At 45.9% G+C, this 16,141-nt stretch overlaps 1 protein-coding gene across 1 annotated transcript in view; it reads right to left on the bottom strand.

Moving 5' to 3' along the window:
* The window catches only part of AP3D1 (adaptor related protein complex 3 subunit delta 1), a 3,080,434-nt gene that overhangs the window by 1,181,391 nt on the left and 1,882,902 nt on the right, over window positions 1-16,141 (bottom strand). The window contains exon 24 of the mRNA XM_044055492.1: window positions 1,443-1,516. Coding sequence (XP_043911427.1) covers window positions 1,443-1,516 — 74 coding nt within the window. The remainder of the gene's footprint in view (window positions 1-1,442; window positions 1,517-16,141) is intronic.

Below are 16,141 nucleotides of genomic sequence, written 5' to 3'. Positions count from 1 at the left end.
TGTGTTTATGAGCAATGCCTCCTGGTGTACTTCAAATCATCAAAGTATACAAACGTTGAATGGCTAACTATCAATCCTGATAGATCAAAACCAAAACAATGAAATAAAGCAGTTATGTTTTTATAGGGGGGCAAGCCCCATGCACCACACCTCCCCCACTAATTATATATACCAGCTCCGAGATCAAGCTACAGTGGGAAAGAACAAATTCCCCGATTCTCATTGTGCACAATCTTGCATGGACTTAACACCAGCAGAAGCGATCAAATGAGTTTCAATCACTTCTGCTGGTGTTCAACACATTCAAGATTATGAATATTGGATTATATGCAGTGCTCTAGTATCTCTTACATTCGATTATATGCAGTGCCCCTAGTACCCCTCACATACAATTATATGAGACGCCTTAGTACCTCTCACATTTGATTATATGCAGCGCTCTAGTACCTCTCCTACCGCCAGCAAAGGCAATCTACCCTGCTATCACCTAGAGCGGAAGCCTCAGCCATGTCACCTTTACTAAATGGTTAATTCAAAAAATGTATCCTTTAATGTAACTGCTGTTAATTTGTGTTTAACGCTGTTCATTTCTGAAGCAGAAAAATGGTCCATTACAATCAGTTTAGTTAACTACTCAGCAAAACAAAAGATGTTAAGAGTGACCATTCAAATAAACAGTTACTTCAAATTCAGCTAGTCGTGATACTTGGCAAATTAGCAAGGAGAAATAATGCTGCAAGTCGCTAATCAACTGCATCCTGAAGTCCAGGGTTTGATTCCTTCAATCTCCATTTGACTATTGTATGATTCAATGCAAGATATCTAGGCACAAAGGACTTCCAGGTTGCTCATACAAGAGGATTGTGCCTAGATACGCCACTACACACAATCAAGATTCAGCAGTGTTAGGCTGCCACATGGCTGAGGATGGTTGCAGCTCCACATTCACGTCATAATTGTCTTGTGGGGAAAACAAGTCATAATCCTCACTGGCAAATGCAAACAGGACAGTACAGTATACAGCAATTTAACAAAAAGGTTTGTAGGATGCATTTTGCAATAACACCGCTCTGAATTCCAAGTATGCCCTAATTTACAGGAATAGTTCTGTTTTTTGCAACCAGCTGCTCAGCTATAGCTGGAAGATTTATCCTGGACCCACACAACGTGAGTAGCCAACTGGGATACATGCAGAACCAACCCCACAAAATGCATATAAGAATATATACATTCTACACATTGTTCCAGAAAATACACAACTATCAGTAAAGTACTTCTGATATGTAAATGCAAATTTGCAAATGAATCACAACCACCATAAGAATATTACTCAAGCAACTGAAACTGCAAAACCAAACGTTTACAGAACCCCTTAAAATAATCTGCTGCTTCATAATGTTGCATCAGATCCTGCCCCCCACAAAAACATGAGTTGTACTTGCCGATCAAGGTCAATATCGAGGGCTCTATAGGGGTCGCTGGGGTCTTTCTCATCTTCATCACTAGGCAAAGCATTCTATAAAAGAAGATAATAAAGCAGTGAACATGAGCTACGTTTATCAATCAACTACATAACCTGCTGCTGAAAACACATCACAAGGAATCACAAAGATATTAAGGTAGGCCCTGCTGCTGAAAACACATCACAAGGAATCACAAAGATACTAAGGTAGGCCCTGCTGCTGAAAACACATCACAAGGAATCACAACGATACTAAGGTAGGCCCTGCTGCTGAAAACATCACAAGGAATCACAAAGATACTAAGGTAGGCCCTGCTGCTGAAAACACATCACAAGGAATCACAAAGATACTAAGGTAGGCCCTGCTGCTGAAAACACATCACAAGGAATCACAAAGATACTAAGGTAGGCCCTGCTGCTGAAAACACATCACAAGGAATCACAACGATACTAAGGTAGGCCCTGCTGCTGAAAACATCACAAGGAATCACAAAGATACTAAGGTAGGCCCTGCTGCTGAAAACACATCACAAGGAATCACAAAGATACTAAGGTAGGCCCTGCTGCTGAAAACACATCACAAGGAATCACAAAGATACTAAGGTAGGCCCTGCTGCTGAAAACACATCACAAGGAATCACAACGATACTAAGGTAGGCCCTGCTGCTGAAAACACATCACAAGGAATCACAAAGATACTAAGGTAGGCCCTGCTGCTGAAAACACATCACAAGGAATCACAAAGATACTAAGGTAGGCCCTGCTGCTGAAAACACATCACAAGGAATCACAAAGATACTAAGGTAGGCCCTGCTGCTGAAAACACATCACAAGGAATCACAAAGATACTAAGGTAGGCCCTGCTGCTGAAAACACATCACAAGGAATCACAAAGATACTAAGGTAGGCCCTGCTGCTGAAAACACATCACAAGGAATCACAAAGATATTAAGGTAGGCCCTGCTGCTGAAAACACATCACAAGGAATCACAAAGATACTAAGGTAGGCCCTGCTGCTGAAAACATCACAAGGAATCACAAAGATACTAAGGTAGGCCCTGCTGCTGAAAACACATCACAAGGAATCACAAAGATACTAAGGTAGGCCCTGCTGCTGAAAACATCACAAGGAATCACAAAGATACTAAGGTAGGCCCTGCTGCTGAAAACACATCACAAGGAATCACAAAGATACTAAGGTAGGCCCTGCTGCTGAAAACATCACAAGGAATCACAAAGATACTAAGGTAGGCCCTGCTGCTGAAAACACATCACAAGGAATCACAACGATACTAAGGTAGGCCCTGCTGCTGAAAACACATCACAAGGAATCACAAAGATACTAAGGTAGGCCCTGCTGCTGAAAACACATCACAAGGAATCACAACGATACTAAGGTAGGCCCTGCTGCTGAAAACACATCACAAGGAATCACAAAGATACTAAGGTAGGCCCTGCTGCTGAAAACACATCACAAGGAATCACAAAGATACTAAGGTAGGCCCTGCTGCTGAAAACACATCACAAGGAATCACAAAGATATTAAGGTAGGCCCTGCTGCTGAAAACACATCACAAGGAATCACAAAGATATTAAGGTAGGCCCTGCTGCTGAAAACACATCACAAGGAATCACAAAGATACTAAGGTAGGCCCTGCTGCTGAAAACACATCACAAGGAATCACAAAGATACTAAGGTAGGCCCTGCTGCTGAAAACACATCACAAGGAATCACAAAGATATTAAGGTAGGCCCAAACACGCACATTAATATAAACATTTGCCACAAAAGCTGAAAGATCCGCAAAAGTCAAGGGGGTTGCATGACAGTAAGTTGGATAAAAAATGCACACAATTATTGATTTTTAAAATCAAATAAAACATTTTTAATTAAAAAAATGCACACAATTATGAAAGATGTCTCAAGTTGTTAAGCATTATCCCAATGTTTTAATAATGGCCCAGCAAATGACAGTGGCAAAGAAAAGAAGGCCATATGTTCAATTCTTTCCTGTCTGCCTATGTCACATAAAAAAGAAACTCTGGTCATGAGCCATGTTTGAGCAGCAGCCTCGTCACTGGAAAGAAATGAGCCAGTGGGATGGGACTGACAGGTTGATACTGACCTCTTTGCCCTGAGGGGAGGACAGGTGGTCTCAGTCAGCTAACTGCCCCCATACAATCACAGCAATGAAATGGCCAGGATGGAGGATGTCGGCATTGCACTGCCAAACATGAGAAGGTAACCTTCATTAGTCCATGAGGCCGTAGCACACCCCTGCAGAGGCAGAGATAATCATATCAGCCATCTGGTGGTGCATTAGGGGTTAACAGAAATGCCTAAGCCATCCACTGTTAATGAGGGCTTCCTGTAGCCTTCTGATGGACTAACAGAAGTAAGGAGAGCATTGATGGTCAGTTCAGGCCCTTCTTTCAAGTTCCTATGAATGCTAGCCTGGATGACCTATAAAAAGAAGTTATGTACCTACCACAACGTTCCATGTTAGTTGTCTTCATCTTGCCTTTCTTCTTGCTGGTTGGGGATCGGAGCCGATCCTCGGCTCTAACTCGGCCATCTTCAATAGCTCGAGAGCTGTTTACTGGCTCGAGGCTACACCTTATCCCATAATGCCTAGCGATAGCTACCCAGATCTCGTTTGAAATAGCTAACTCCAGACATAAAATAATAAATCAGTCAAGAATCAGTTGACTACACCTGTCATATTCTCTTAAGTCAAAAGGACACAAGAGAACACACAGCCAGTGAAACAGAAAAAAACTCCTCTCGATCCACTAGGACAGGGGGATGGAGGGTGGGACGCAAGAAGGAAGATGAGATGAAGACAACTAACATGGAACGTTATGGTACGTACATAACTTCTTTATGTTAAGTTGTCTATCTTGCCTTTGTTCTTGCTGGTTGGGGCAGCGTCCCTAGCACCTAAAAACCTGGTTGGCTCAGTGGAACAGACTCTTCAGAACAGTGGACCCAAAGTGAGCTCTGCTCCTGGAGACCATATCCAACTTGTAATGAGAGAGAAAGGTATGAGGGTTTGCCCACGTGGCAGCTGCACAGACAGAATCCATGGGCAACCTGGATTGGAAGGCTACAGAGGTAGCCAAGGCCCTAGTAAATGACCTTTCGGTTTAATAGGTAACTCTTTGTTCCTTAACTGATAAATGAAAGAAATAGTGTAAGACAACCATCTGGATAAGGTTACCTTGGAAACTGGGAGACCTTGTTTGCCCAAGGCGTAAGAGAGGAATAGTTGGTCCAATTTCCTTACTTCTTTAGTTCTGTGCAAGTAAAAACGTAATTGCCTATGAACGTCCAATTGGTGTAGTTTGTATTCTGCCTTGTTGGTGTGATTAGGGAAAAACACAGGAAGATCTATAGATTGGTTTAAGTTACTTTCTGAGCAGACTCTAAGGAGAAACGAGGGATTAGTCACCAGAGCAACCCTGTCCTTATGAAAACCAACTAAGGAGGACAAACACATAGTGCCTGAAGTTCGGAGACACATCTGGCTGAAGTAATAGCTACCAGAAAGAGTGTCTTTCAAGATAGGAACTTGACAGAGCAGGAAACTGTTGGTTCAAAAGAGGGCAGAATTAAGGAGGTTAGGACTAAATTAAGGTCCCAAGGAGGAGGGGGAATCTCTCAATGGAGGCCTAAGAAGAGTTGTCCCTCTAAAAAAGCTTTACATAGCTTATGAGACATAATGTTAGAGTTTGAAAAACCAACATGAAAGTTAGAAATGGCTGCCATTTGTACCCTGATCGTAGAAGCAGCGGACCCGGAATGAAACAGTAGACCTAGGAATTCCAAGGTTTTGTGGACTGGGGCTGAAAAGGGATCCACATTCCCAGTCTTTGCCCAACAAGAAAAACATTTCCATTTGCTAGCATAAGTTTTCCTCGTTGTAGACTTGTGAGAGGACACGATAATGTCACGGACTCCTGGGGAAATGCTGGGAAGCCAGGCTAAGGTTGGAAGTGGAGCAACCAAGCTGTGAGCTGGAGAGTTTTTAGGGATTGATGAAACCCGCCTGACTGATGAACCAGGAGGTCTGGAATTGGGTCCAGGGTTGATCAAGAAGGTAACTGTGCATGAACGGAAACCATATCTGTCGAGGCCAGTAGGGAGCAATGAGGATCATTTTGCAACCCAACAATATTGCTTTCTGTATAAGTTTGGGTATCAGAGAGAATGGAGGAAAGGCATAAAGAAGTCCCTGGGGGCAATCGTGGACTACAGAGTCTCTGGGTGTGTGACCCGGAAGCGGAAGAAGGGAGAAGTAGTTGCTGCATTTGCTGCTGAAGGGGGTGGCAAAGAGATCACAGCAAGGCTGTCCCCATTTGCGAAAAACAACATTTGCAATTTCCTGATTCAGACACCACTCGTGAGGCATTAGAATAGCTCTGCTGATCCTGTCTGCTATGACATTGGATCTCCCAGGGATGTGCGTCGCAATCAGAAAACATTGGGAGGAAAACGCCCACTGCCAAAGTTTGAGTGCTTCTCGACACGGGGGGGGGGTAGGACCTGGTTCCACCCTGCTTGTTGATGTACCACACACCACTGACATGTTGTCCATTTGAACAGCAATGGTCCCAGGAGGAAGAGAGTCTTGAAGAGCTTGCAACGACAGGAGCACGGCTCTCATTTCCAGGACATTTATGTGCAGATGGTACTTGTGAGGTTGCCACGTGCCTTGGAAGGTCCTTCCCAGATAATGCTCCCCCCACCCTATCAGGGAGGCGTCTGTCGTCACTGTGGCTACCAGAGGGGGTTGTATGAAAGGTCTGCCCTGAGTAACTAGTGGGGAGACCATCCACCAAGAAAGATGCCTTTTGCATGCATCCGTGATCATGATCTTGTGAGTCATGGGTAGCTCTTGGAAAGACCACTGCGTAAACAGAAGCCACTGAAGAATCCTCATATGAAAGCACACCAGTGGGATTAAGAGAATGGCTGCTGCCATGGAACCTAGAGTTTGAAGGACGTACCTGACTTGGATCCTTTTGCTCTGCATCAGAACCTGTACCTGCTGACGAATTGCGGACACTCTTTCTGGTGGTAGCCTTGTAAACATATCCCTTGTGTCTAAGTCTGGTCCTATATAAGTGATAGATTGACAGGGCAACAAGGCAGATTTTTTCTAAATTTATTGTGATGCCGAGCTGTGAGCAGATTGTGATTGTGTAGTACCGTGCTTGTATGAGTTGATGCCTAGTAGTAGCAGTAAGGAGCCAGTCATCTAGATATGGAAACACCTGGAATACTTTACGCCTCATGTGAGCCGTGACACACTGCCATACATTTGGTGAACACCCTGGGGGCTGTGGGGAGACCAAAGGGCAGAGCTCTGAACTGATAATGACTGGCCCCCAGTCAAAAGCAAAGATATCTCCTGGAGCGCCTGTCCATCTTTATATGGTAGTACACATCCTGAAGATCTATAGAGCACATCCAATTGTCCTGACCCAGAAAGGGTAGAATGGACTGTAGCATGACCATCTGAAACTTCATTCTTTGCACAGACCTGTTTAGTCTGCTGACATCCAGAATCAGTCTCCAGTCCCCTGTCTTTTTTGGTACTAAAAAGAAAGTACAGTTTTGTACCTACCATAAATGTAGATGTCCGATAGATATGCAACTGCAGTCATAACATATGGGTTGTCCTGCCTCAGGTAGCCCTCGGTCGGCTGAATTCCAAAGTCTGGGTCCGGCGTCGGCTGGTGTCGCCTCCTCTCCGACGTCACAATGGCTGGAGTATAAAGGCATCGGCCGACTCCATCTTCTTCAGTGTTTCTTGCCCCAGATGCCAGGTGCCCTCCTAGGAAGGCTAAATTTGGTAAATGGATAAAATAATCCCAAACATGCACAACAGTAATAAACAGATACACCATAAGAGATACCCCCAGCTGAAGGGAAGAGGGGTAGGAACCCAAAAAGAAGGATACAGAGGGGAAGGAGGGTTGGAAAATCCGACTGCAGTTGCATATCTATCGGACATCTACATTTATGGTAGGTACAAAACTGTGCTATGTCCTTCAAGAATGCAACTGCAGTCATAACATATGGGTTGAGTACCATAGCCAAGCTGGGGGTGGATGGAACTATGATAAGGATGGTGTAGCTAAAATCCCCTGCAGGACTGCCGAAGCAAAGCCTGCTCAGGATCTGGAGTATAAGGGCAGGTTGTAGTGCTTGGTAAATGTATGCACAGAGCTCCATGTAGCAGCTTCTAAAATGTCCTTTGTTGCCACTCCTCTTAGGAAAGCTGTGGAATGTGGTCTAATATTGGCTGGCACACCTTTTCCATGGAAAGAATAGCAAAATCTGATGCAATGTCCAATCCATTTTGAAATTGTTTGCTTGGAGATTGCTTTTCCTTGTACTCCAGCAGCATAGGCTACAAACAGCTGGTCAGACCTTCTGGTGGCCTTAGTTCTGTCCAAGTAGTAGCGTAATTGTCTGTGTATGTCCAAAGTATGCAGTAGTTTTTCCCCCTTATTTTGAGGATTGGGGAAGAATGCAGGTAGATGAATAGCTTGATTTAGAGACACCCTGGAAATTACTTTTGGCATGAATGTAGGATTAGAGACTCTGTCTTGATGAAAAATGAGGAAGGGGGGCACTGCCATGAGTGCCTGTATCTCCGAAACTCTTCTTGCAGAGGTGACTGCCAATAAGAAGGCCGTCTTCCATGACAGAAATTGCATTTCTGAGGTTGCTGCTGGCTCAAATGGAGGAAGAGTGCATCCGTTTTCCAAGGTAGAGGGTGGTGAGTCCTTGTGCAGAACTTTTCCAGGTGATGATTTAAGTGGGAAGCAAAAAGATCTACGTCCGGTCTTCCCCATGTCCTTGCCAGTTGAGAGAAAATGTGAGGGTGCAGCATCCATTCGTGTGGATCCATGAAATTTCTGCTCAGGTTGTCCGCCAGTACATTGTCCTTGCCTGGTACAAACTGGGATTGTAAATGTATCCTCAGGCTCAGGGATTTTTCCCAGAGAAGCATTGTTAGTCTGCAGAGGGGGTAAGAATGAGTGCCTCCCTGCTTGTTTATGTACCACATGACAGTAGTGTTGTCTGTCCTTATTAGCAAATGTCCCTGTTTTAGTGTTTTTTCGAAAGTCTCGATGGCATGTATCACTGCCAACATCTCCTTTTGGTTTATGTGCAGATGTCTTTCCTTTGGCGTCCAAAGACCTTGAGTGCATCTGCCCTCCATGTGCGCCCCCCATCCATGGTCTGAGGTGTCTGTTGTTATCATTTGGTCTGCTTGAGGTCTGTTGAAAGGCATGCCTTCGTTTAGTTGACTGGCTTGAGCCCACCATAGAAATTCCTTCTGCAGACATGGAATAAGTGGGATTATGTCCTCTAGGCTGCTGTTGTGTTGAGACCATAAGTTTTTTAAATACCATTGCAGCTTTCTCATATGAAGTCTTGCCAAAGGTATCAGAAGGATGCAAGATGCCATGAAACCCAGGGCCTGCAGGATTTTCCTTGCAGTCAGCTGGGAAAGCTTTGCTAGGCCTTTGAAGTACTCTGGTAAATGCTGCTGTTTTTCCTCTGTTAGGTAGGCCATTTGTTTTTCCGTGTCCAGTTTGGCTCCTAGGAATATAATTTGTTGGGATGGTAGTAAGTTTGACTTCTGAATGTTGACTGTGTATCCCAAGGCCTGCAGTAGATGCATGACATATTCCAAATTCCCTTTTAAGGTTTGTTTGTTGTCTGCTTGTATGAGGCAGTCGTCCAAGTAGGGGTATATTTGAATCCCCTGCAGTCTGCAGTGTGCCACTACTGATGCCAGGCATTTCGTGAACATTCTAGGTGCAGTAGATAAGCCAAACGGCAATGCTGAGAATTGATAATGCTCTGTCCCTGCAAGAAATCTGAGGTATCTTCTGCAGCTTTGTCTGATTGGGACATGCAGGTATGCCTCCTTGAGGTCCAGAGTGACCAGCCAAGACCACTTGCCCAACATGGGAAAAAGTTGCTGCAACGTCAGCATTTTGAACTTTGGCACAATGAAGAAAGTGTTTAGAGTTGACAAGTCCAGTATGGGTCTCCATTTGTTTTCTTTTCTTGGAACAAGGAACAGTCTTGAATAAAATCCCTGGCCTTGTTCCTGAGGAGGAACCCTTTCTATTGCTTTTATACTTAATAGCTTGGAAACTTGAGTGAGTGCCTCTGCCCTTTGATGATGTGGCAGGTTTGGCATGCCTTGTTTTATTGGTAATGTGTGGAAGTGGAATCTGTAACCTTTGTCTATCAAATCCAGAATCCAATTGTCCTTGGTTAAGATATGCCAGTTTTGTGAGAATAAGGCTAATTTTCCGCCCAAAGGTGCTTCTCTTTGAACCTTTGTATGCGGTACGAAAGTCAAGTCATTGTGATTGTCCTTGTGGTGCAGCTGAATTGTCTGCGCCACTTCTTTGATTTGGAGGTTGCCATTGGCGTCCCCTGTAAGATCCTCGGTATTGCCCTCTACCTCGGGCACGTCTGCTTTTTCCCCTTTAAAACTTGTCAGAGCCGGGGAAGGACCAATTCTTGGAGGGCCAGTTTCTGCTGAATCTGGGTGGCTGAACCTGAAGGAAATCCTTGACTGTCTGTACTGACTTTGCTTTTTCCTCTATGGATTTCAATACATCTTGTGCAGTAGCACCAAAAAGCTTTTGTTTTTCCAAAGGTGCATCCAGTAACTTTACTTTAACATGGTCAGGCAAAGACTGATCCTTCAACCAAGCATGTCTACGTATTACAGCCCCAGTCATAGCTGCCCTACATGAAGCTTCCAGTGCATCATAACCACACTGCAGAAAATGGTTATTAACCTGCTGAGTGTTATGAATATGATCCTGCAGTGCCTTTTTATCAATAGGCTCAGGAGAGGCTAACTTTCTGTAAATCATCCAGGAGAAAATCTTGGTACTGAAACATGTGAAAAAGGCAGTTAAGAGACCTCATGGCTAGGGTAGTAGAGGTATATACTTTTTTACCCCATCTCTCCAGGGACCTTGCTTCTCTGTCAGCTGGCAGTGGGTTTTTGGCAGAGGAGGAAGCCACTCCCTTGGGGCCCTGTGAAATAGTTTCTAGGTCCACAGAGTGAGCCTTAAAAAGGTGCTTGTGAGTGTCAGGGACCCTGTAATATCTGTCCGGCTTGACAGGAGCAGGAGGAAGAGAATCAGGGTTGGCACTGGAGTCAGAGAAAACATCATCCAAACCATCCATAACTGGAGGGATAGCCAAGGGTCTGTGCTGGGGAAGCTTGAGAAAAGTACAAAGCCTTTTCCTGGAGTCAGAGAATTCCTGACCCTGCCATTGAAAATGTTCCCTCATGGAATGCAGGACTTCACCAAAAGAGAAATCCTCTGGAGGGGAAGCAGAGGGAATTGATTCCTCAGCATCAGAGTCCTCGTAGGCCTGGAAGGGTTCTTCTTGGGTATCAGAATGCTCAGAATCTCCAGAGGCTTCATCCGAGGAGAGGTCGTCCACCTGCTCAGTTCTAGGCCTTTTTTCTGCAGGTGGCTGAGAACCCCTGTCCGGATGAGGCTGAGACCCCCTGATAAGGGAAATAAGATCTGCAGCCAGAGACATGATCTGCTTATCAGATGAAGGGGCCTGGGCAGGTTTAGGATGGGCCTTGGCCTGACTGACGGCCTTAGCACGTGCAAAGGCCTTGATGGACATGGAAACAGGAGGCCTAGCAGCCCCACGTGCAGGCGTTACCTTGTCCACAGAAATGGTGTCGGGGAGATCCAGAACTTCGGTTTCCGGAGGAAAATCCACAACCGGTACCGGAGAGATCTCTGAGACCGAAGGTCATGGTAACGCTGTGTCGTCAACCTGGAGCAGTTGATTTACCACTTCTGAGGGGACCGGAGCGCTAGCAGAGGATTTAGGAGTAACATCGGTAGTGGACGCGGGCCGAGGATGTCGGTCCCGGTCCTTGCGTTTTTTAACAGATTGGGTTGTCGGTTGATCCGACGGCATGATATATGCAAAGGTTTCACCGAAAAAGTCCTCAGCGAATTCTGCCCGGTGCCTGAGAGTGCGCTTATTAAAGCAAGCACAGGCAACACAGGTCGAGACGTCGTGGTCTGGGCCCAGGCAAGGAAGGCAGAGAGAATGGAAGTCCTTATGAGGTATTTGTTTACCACAAGACAAACAATTATTAACTTTCTCAATTTGTTCTGACATCGGCTGAGGCAAGAATAAATGTTCCCCAACGGGGTACTTAGCTTTTAGATGACTTCGGTACTGAAAACACAGGAGTTGACCGACCGGCACTTGCGAACTGCTTCTGCTTCGGGCACCGCGCGGCAAGAAAGACTGAAGAAGATGGCGTCAGCCGATGCCTTTATACTCCAGCCGTTGTGACGTCAGAGAGGAGGCGACACCAGCCGACGCCGGACCCAGACTTTGGAATTCGGCTGACCGAGGGCTGCCTGAGGCAGGACAACCCATATGTTATGACTGCAGTTGCATTCTTGAAGGACATCCTTGAGTAAGTTCCGGATCCGTGCTGGTCTGCTGGGACTTCCTGGATGGCTCTTTTTTCTCGCAGTTTTGAAACTTCTACTACTGCTTGCTCCCTCAGATTGGGTGGAACATCTGGGAGGGTCTTCCTTGACTGTAAAGGGGGTTGAAGGAAGGGAATTTTGTAACCTCCGGATATAACAGACCGTACCCATCTGTCTTGTGTTAAACTTCGCCAGGCTTTGGGGTACAACGAAAGTCTTCCCCCGACTGCCTTCAGAGATGAGCAGCTAGGTAACCCTTTAGGGATGCTGAAAGGGCTTGTCAGAGAAGGATTCTCTGTTGCCCTGGTTCTGCGGACCCCCTCTGCCATGAGGGCAGCGTCTATTGTTATTGTTTCCCCCTCTGCCTCTGGAGGAAAAATCACTATGTGTGTCAGGCAAAGGTCCCTGAGATTTACGGAACCACATCTTACCACTCTTCTGACCTTTGGGGTAGGGTCTAGAGGGAGTGGAAAAACGGACTCCCACGGCAGAGAGACTCTTGCCTTCTTACTCATACCTAGTCAAAGTGTCTTTCACCTGTGGTCCAAAAAGAAAGGAACCATTAAAGGGAGTGTTGGTGAAGGACGCTCGAAAGGGTTCCGCAAAGTTACACAGCTGCATCCAGGCATGCCTCCTAAGGGCCACCCCAGTACCAGCAGCTCTACTTGCCCCATTGGCTGCATGGGAAATGAGCCTCATGGAGGAGTTAACAACAGAATTAAGTGTCGCTAGCTGGGAAGCTACCTTGGCTTGTGCTCCCTCAGCTGTTGGATCTTGGAGGGTATCTCCGAGCTCTTTAAAGAGATCCCTTTGAAGTTGGGTAAAATGACACAGGTAGTTCAGTGACCTCATAGAGAAGGTTGCTGAAGCGAACATTTGCTTCCCATATCTGTCCAACGTCCTAGACTCCTTGTTAGGGGGATGAACAGACGAAGAGGTCTCCGCTAGCTCTTTTTTGGTGGCTGCTGCTACAGCATCAACAGGGACACCTTTTGAAAGGAACTGCTTATCCTGGGGTGCTGTAATAAATTTACTAGGTCTCCTTGGAGTTGGTTCCACTGTATCCGGAGCTGACCAAGCCTTTCGAGCCACCACTGTCATAAGTGGATCGAAAGGCGGAGACACCCAGGAGGTGGAAGGTCGGGAACCAAAGGCATCCAGAAATACAGACTCATCCTCAGAAGGGGCTAGGGGATTCCAGTTCCCCCTCTGCTTGAGCACTTCCAGGATGTCCGAGAAGGAAACCTCTTCAGAGGGGGATCTTGGGGACCCTTCCCATTCATCTAAGTCTGTATCAGAAGTGACAGACTCAGGGGGGGGGTGTCAATGTGCTTCCTCTTGCACTTCTTCCAAGGGGGCTCCTCTGAGTGATCAGGGGAGGCCTCGGAAGAAGAGGAAATACCCAAATGGGGTGTCCTGGAGCATCGGTTCCCTACGCTTGGGGTCTGGAGGAGGAGCAGAGGTTGGCACAGGCACTACAGGGGATGGAGCCGGTGGGGCTGATAGTGGAGCTGACTCGGTGGACAGCACACTCCGCATGGCATCCAAGGCATCCCTGCCACGATGCAGACAAAGCTCCGGTTCCGAAGAAATAGGAATCTTTCTCCGCACCGAGGGAGACTGCTCCGAGACCGATGTAGGATCCGAGCTCACCTGCGCCGAAGCTCTGAGAGGGAGAACGGGGTCGGACAAGCGTCAAGGGAGCCCCAGCGCCCAGATCCCTCAATGGATGGCACCACCGAGGGAATCGGAGCCGACGTTGGAACCGAAGGAGATAGAGTTATCGGAGCCGACGGCTCCACTACTCGAACCCCAACGAACTCCTGCTCCGAACTGATTGGAATCGGAGGAGGAACATCGAGAGAAGTGGACGGAGCCGATACCTGTTGAAGAGGGCTGGACAACAACTTGGCTAGTGCCTGCGACTTTAGCAACCTACTGACCACTCTCTCCGCATTGTCATCCGACAGCCTAGAGGATCGAGAGGCGTGAGAGGATCGGTGACTACGCTCGCTCTGAAGTAAAGGAGACCGAGGAGCCGAATGCACCGATTCTAGTGAAGAGGATCTCAGCCTCTTGTGGCTCCGCGACGGCTCCGAAGCCTCTGATGGAGCCGATGGGGAAATTGACTTGTCGGTGCCAGCCGGAACCGACGTGGAAGGTAAATCCTGAACCAAAGACGGCTCCAAACTTGGATGCGATGGCTTAGTGGATTTAGGGGATTTAACAGGCTGTGAGCTCTTGGCCAGTGAATCCTGGTGTTTTAAAAGACCCCCTAAGAATAAGCTTATTCTTACTCTCCTGCAGGACTCTTGGACTAAAGGCATGGCAGATGGAACTTGAGTCCTGCAGGTGCACTGCGCCTAAACAATAGATGCAAGAAGTGTGCCCATCTGTCAGAGACATTTTCTGACAGCATGAGTCACACTTCTTGAACCCAGAAACCTTGGATTCCTTTGACATCCTTGAAAGTAGAAGGAAAAACAATTATAAAAATAACAACCAGAAGCAATATACAGTCTACAAAAAACACACTACTATAAAGACTATAGCTAAAGTTTTTTTTTTTTTTTTTTAAGATAATAGGAAAGCCTCTAACTTAAACGGCTAGCCTATAAGAGAAAGGTAGAAGGAAAAGCCTCTAACTTAAATGGCTAACCTGACAAGAAGAGGTAGGGGGGAGGGGTGGGGGAGAACTCTCTAAGTTAAACGAGTTCTACAAGAAAAAGGAGGGATACTACAAGCTAAACTATCACAAAACAAGACTAGCGTTAATAATAAAATACTAGAAGGGCTGAATTCTAGTGAAGAAAGTTATACAAAAATCTTTATACAAGCCTAAGCCAGAAAAACAACACCTCGCAGCTGAAGCAGCAAACGAGATCTGGGTAGCTATCGCTAGGCATTATGGGATAAGGGGTAGCCTCGAGCCAGTAAACAACTCTCGAGCTACTGAAGATGGCAGAGTCGAAGCCGAGGATCGGCTCCGAACCCCAACCAGCAAGAACGAAGGCGAGATAGACAACTTAACATTGCAGGTTACTGCCGGAAGGCTGATGGACAACAGACAACCACTACACAAATAACTGTTACGTCTGCCTCGATAACAGCTCCTTAGACAGCTCTTACTACACTAATAATGAACAAAGGGGTGAACGGTCAGCAGGTATGGAGGCAAAAAAACTCAAAGAAAAAAAACACCTTCAGGCCCTTTCACAAAGTAACTTATGGCAATGGACAAAGGAAACTGATCAGAAAACGCCTGAAACAGTCATTTGTCATAATACAGAAAACAGTCCAATTTACACTATCACTTCAATTCAACACAACTTTCACAAGTTTTTTGTTTAATTTCCCAAACCTTTATTTCTGGTATTCAACAAATAAGGAAGGGAAAAGGTAGCGTGATTGGGAGGGTGGCCTAATGGTTAAGGTGTTTGCCTTACAAACACAAGGTGCAGGGTTTGAGTCTCACAAGGGATAATTGGCTAGGCTTAAAATGGCTCGCAAGGGCAGTTAGCTTAGTTCTAATCTATGAACCTATGAATACAAGAGTCAGGACAGATAAAGTGGTCCCACTCAGGAAGAAAAATCAGACAGACTTGGTCACAACCTACTGCAGGTACAGAGGCACAAACTCCATCTTGTAGGTATAACAAAACCTCAGGTTATCCCAAAGTCCCAGAATCAGTAAGAATGTCAACAAGGTAGGCCGCAATGTTTGCTCATAGGCTTGCAGTTACTGAACCTTTTCTAGTCACTAATGAAACCTTTCCGAGGTACGAATCTTTTATTAAATTATGCCAAATCTCAGAATTGTAGGTTAACAAAATCACCTCCACTTCCTATTAATAAACTCCCCTACAATGGTAAGAGTCATTCCAAAATCTTGTTCTACGATTCAAAAATGGGTGTTCCTTCACCCTGAAGCAGTTTCATTCTGACTGTTAGACATTCCGCTGTTCATCATGCCATCTGGTCAAATGCAAGACAAGTGACACGGGTCCAATCTGTAGCACTTCCTCTGGACGCCACTAACAATTATCCATAGAATTCCGACACTAGAAGGCAAGGAATGCTACATGGAACCTTAGCCACGCATTTATCAGAAACAACGAAGACTGCAGTACACCAGTGATGTCAACAG

This window comes from Protopterus annectens, chromosome 13.part0 (assembly GCF_019279795.1).
Source record: "Protopterus annectens isolate FY-2018-M chromosome 13.part0, PAN1.0, whole genome shotgun sequence".
In the NCBI taxonomy this organism is placed as follows: Eukaryota; Metazoa; Chordata; order Ceratodontiformes; family Protopteridae; genus Protopterus; species Protopterus annectens.
The sequence above is the reverse complement of the archived record's forward strand: the minus strand, read 5'-3'. Positions and strand labels throughout refer to the sequence as shown.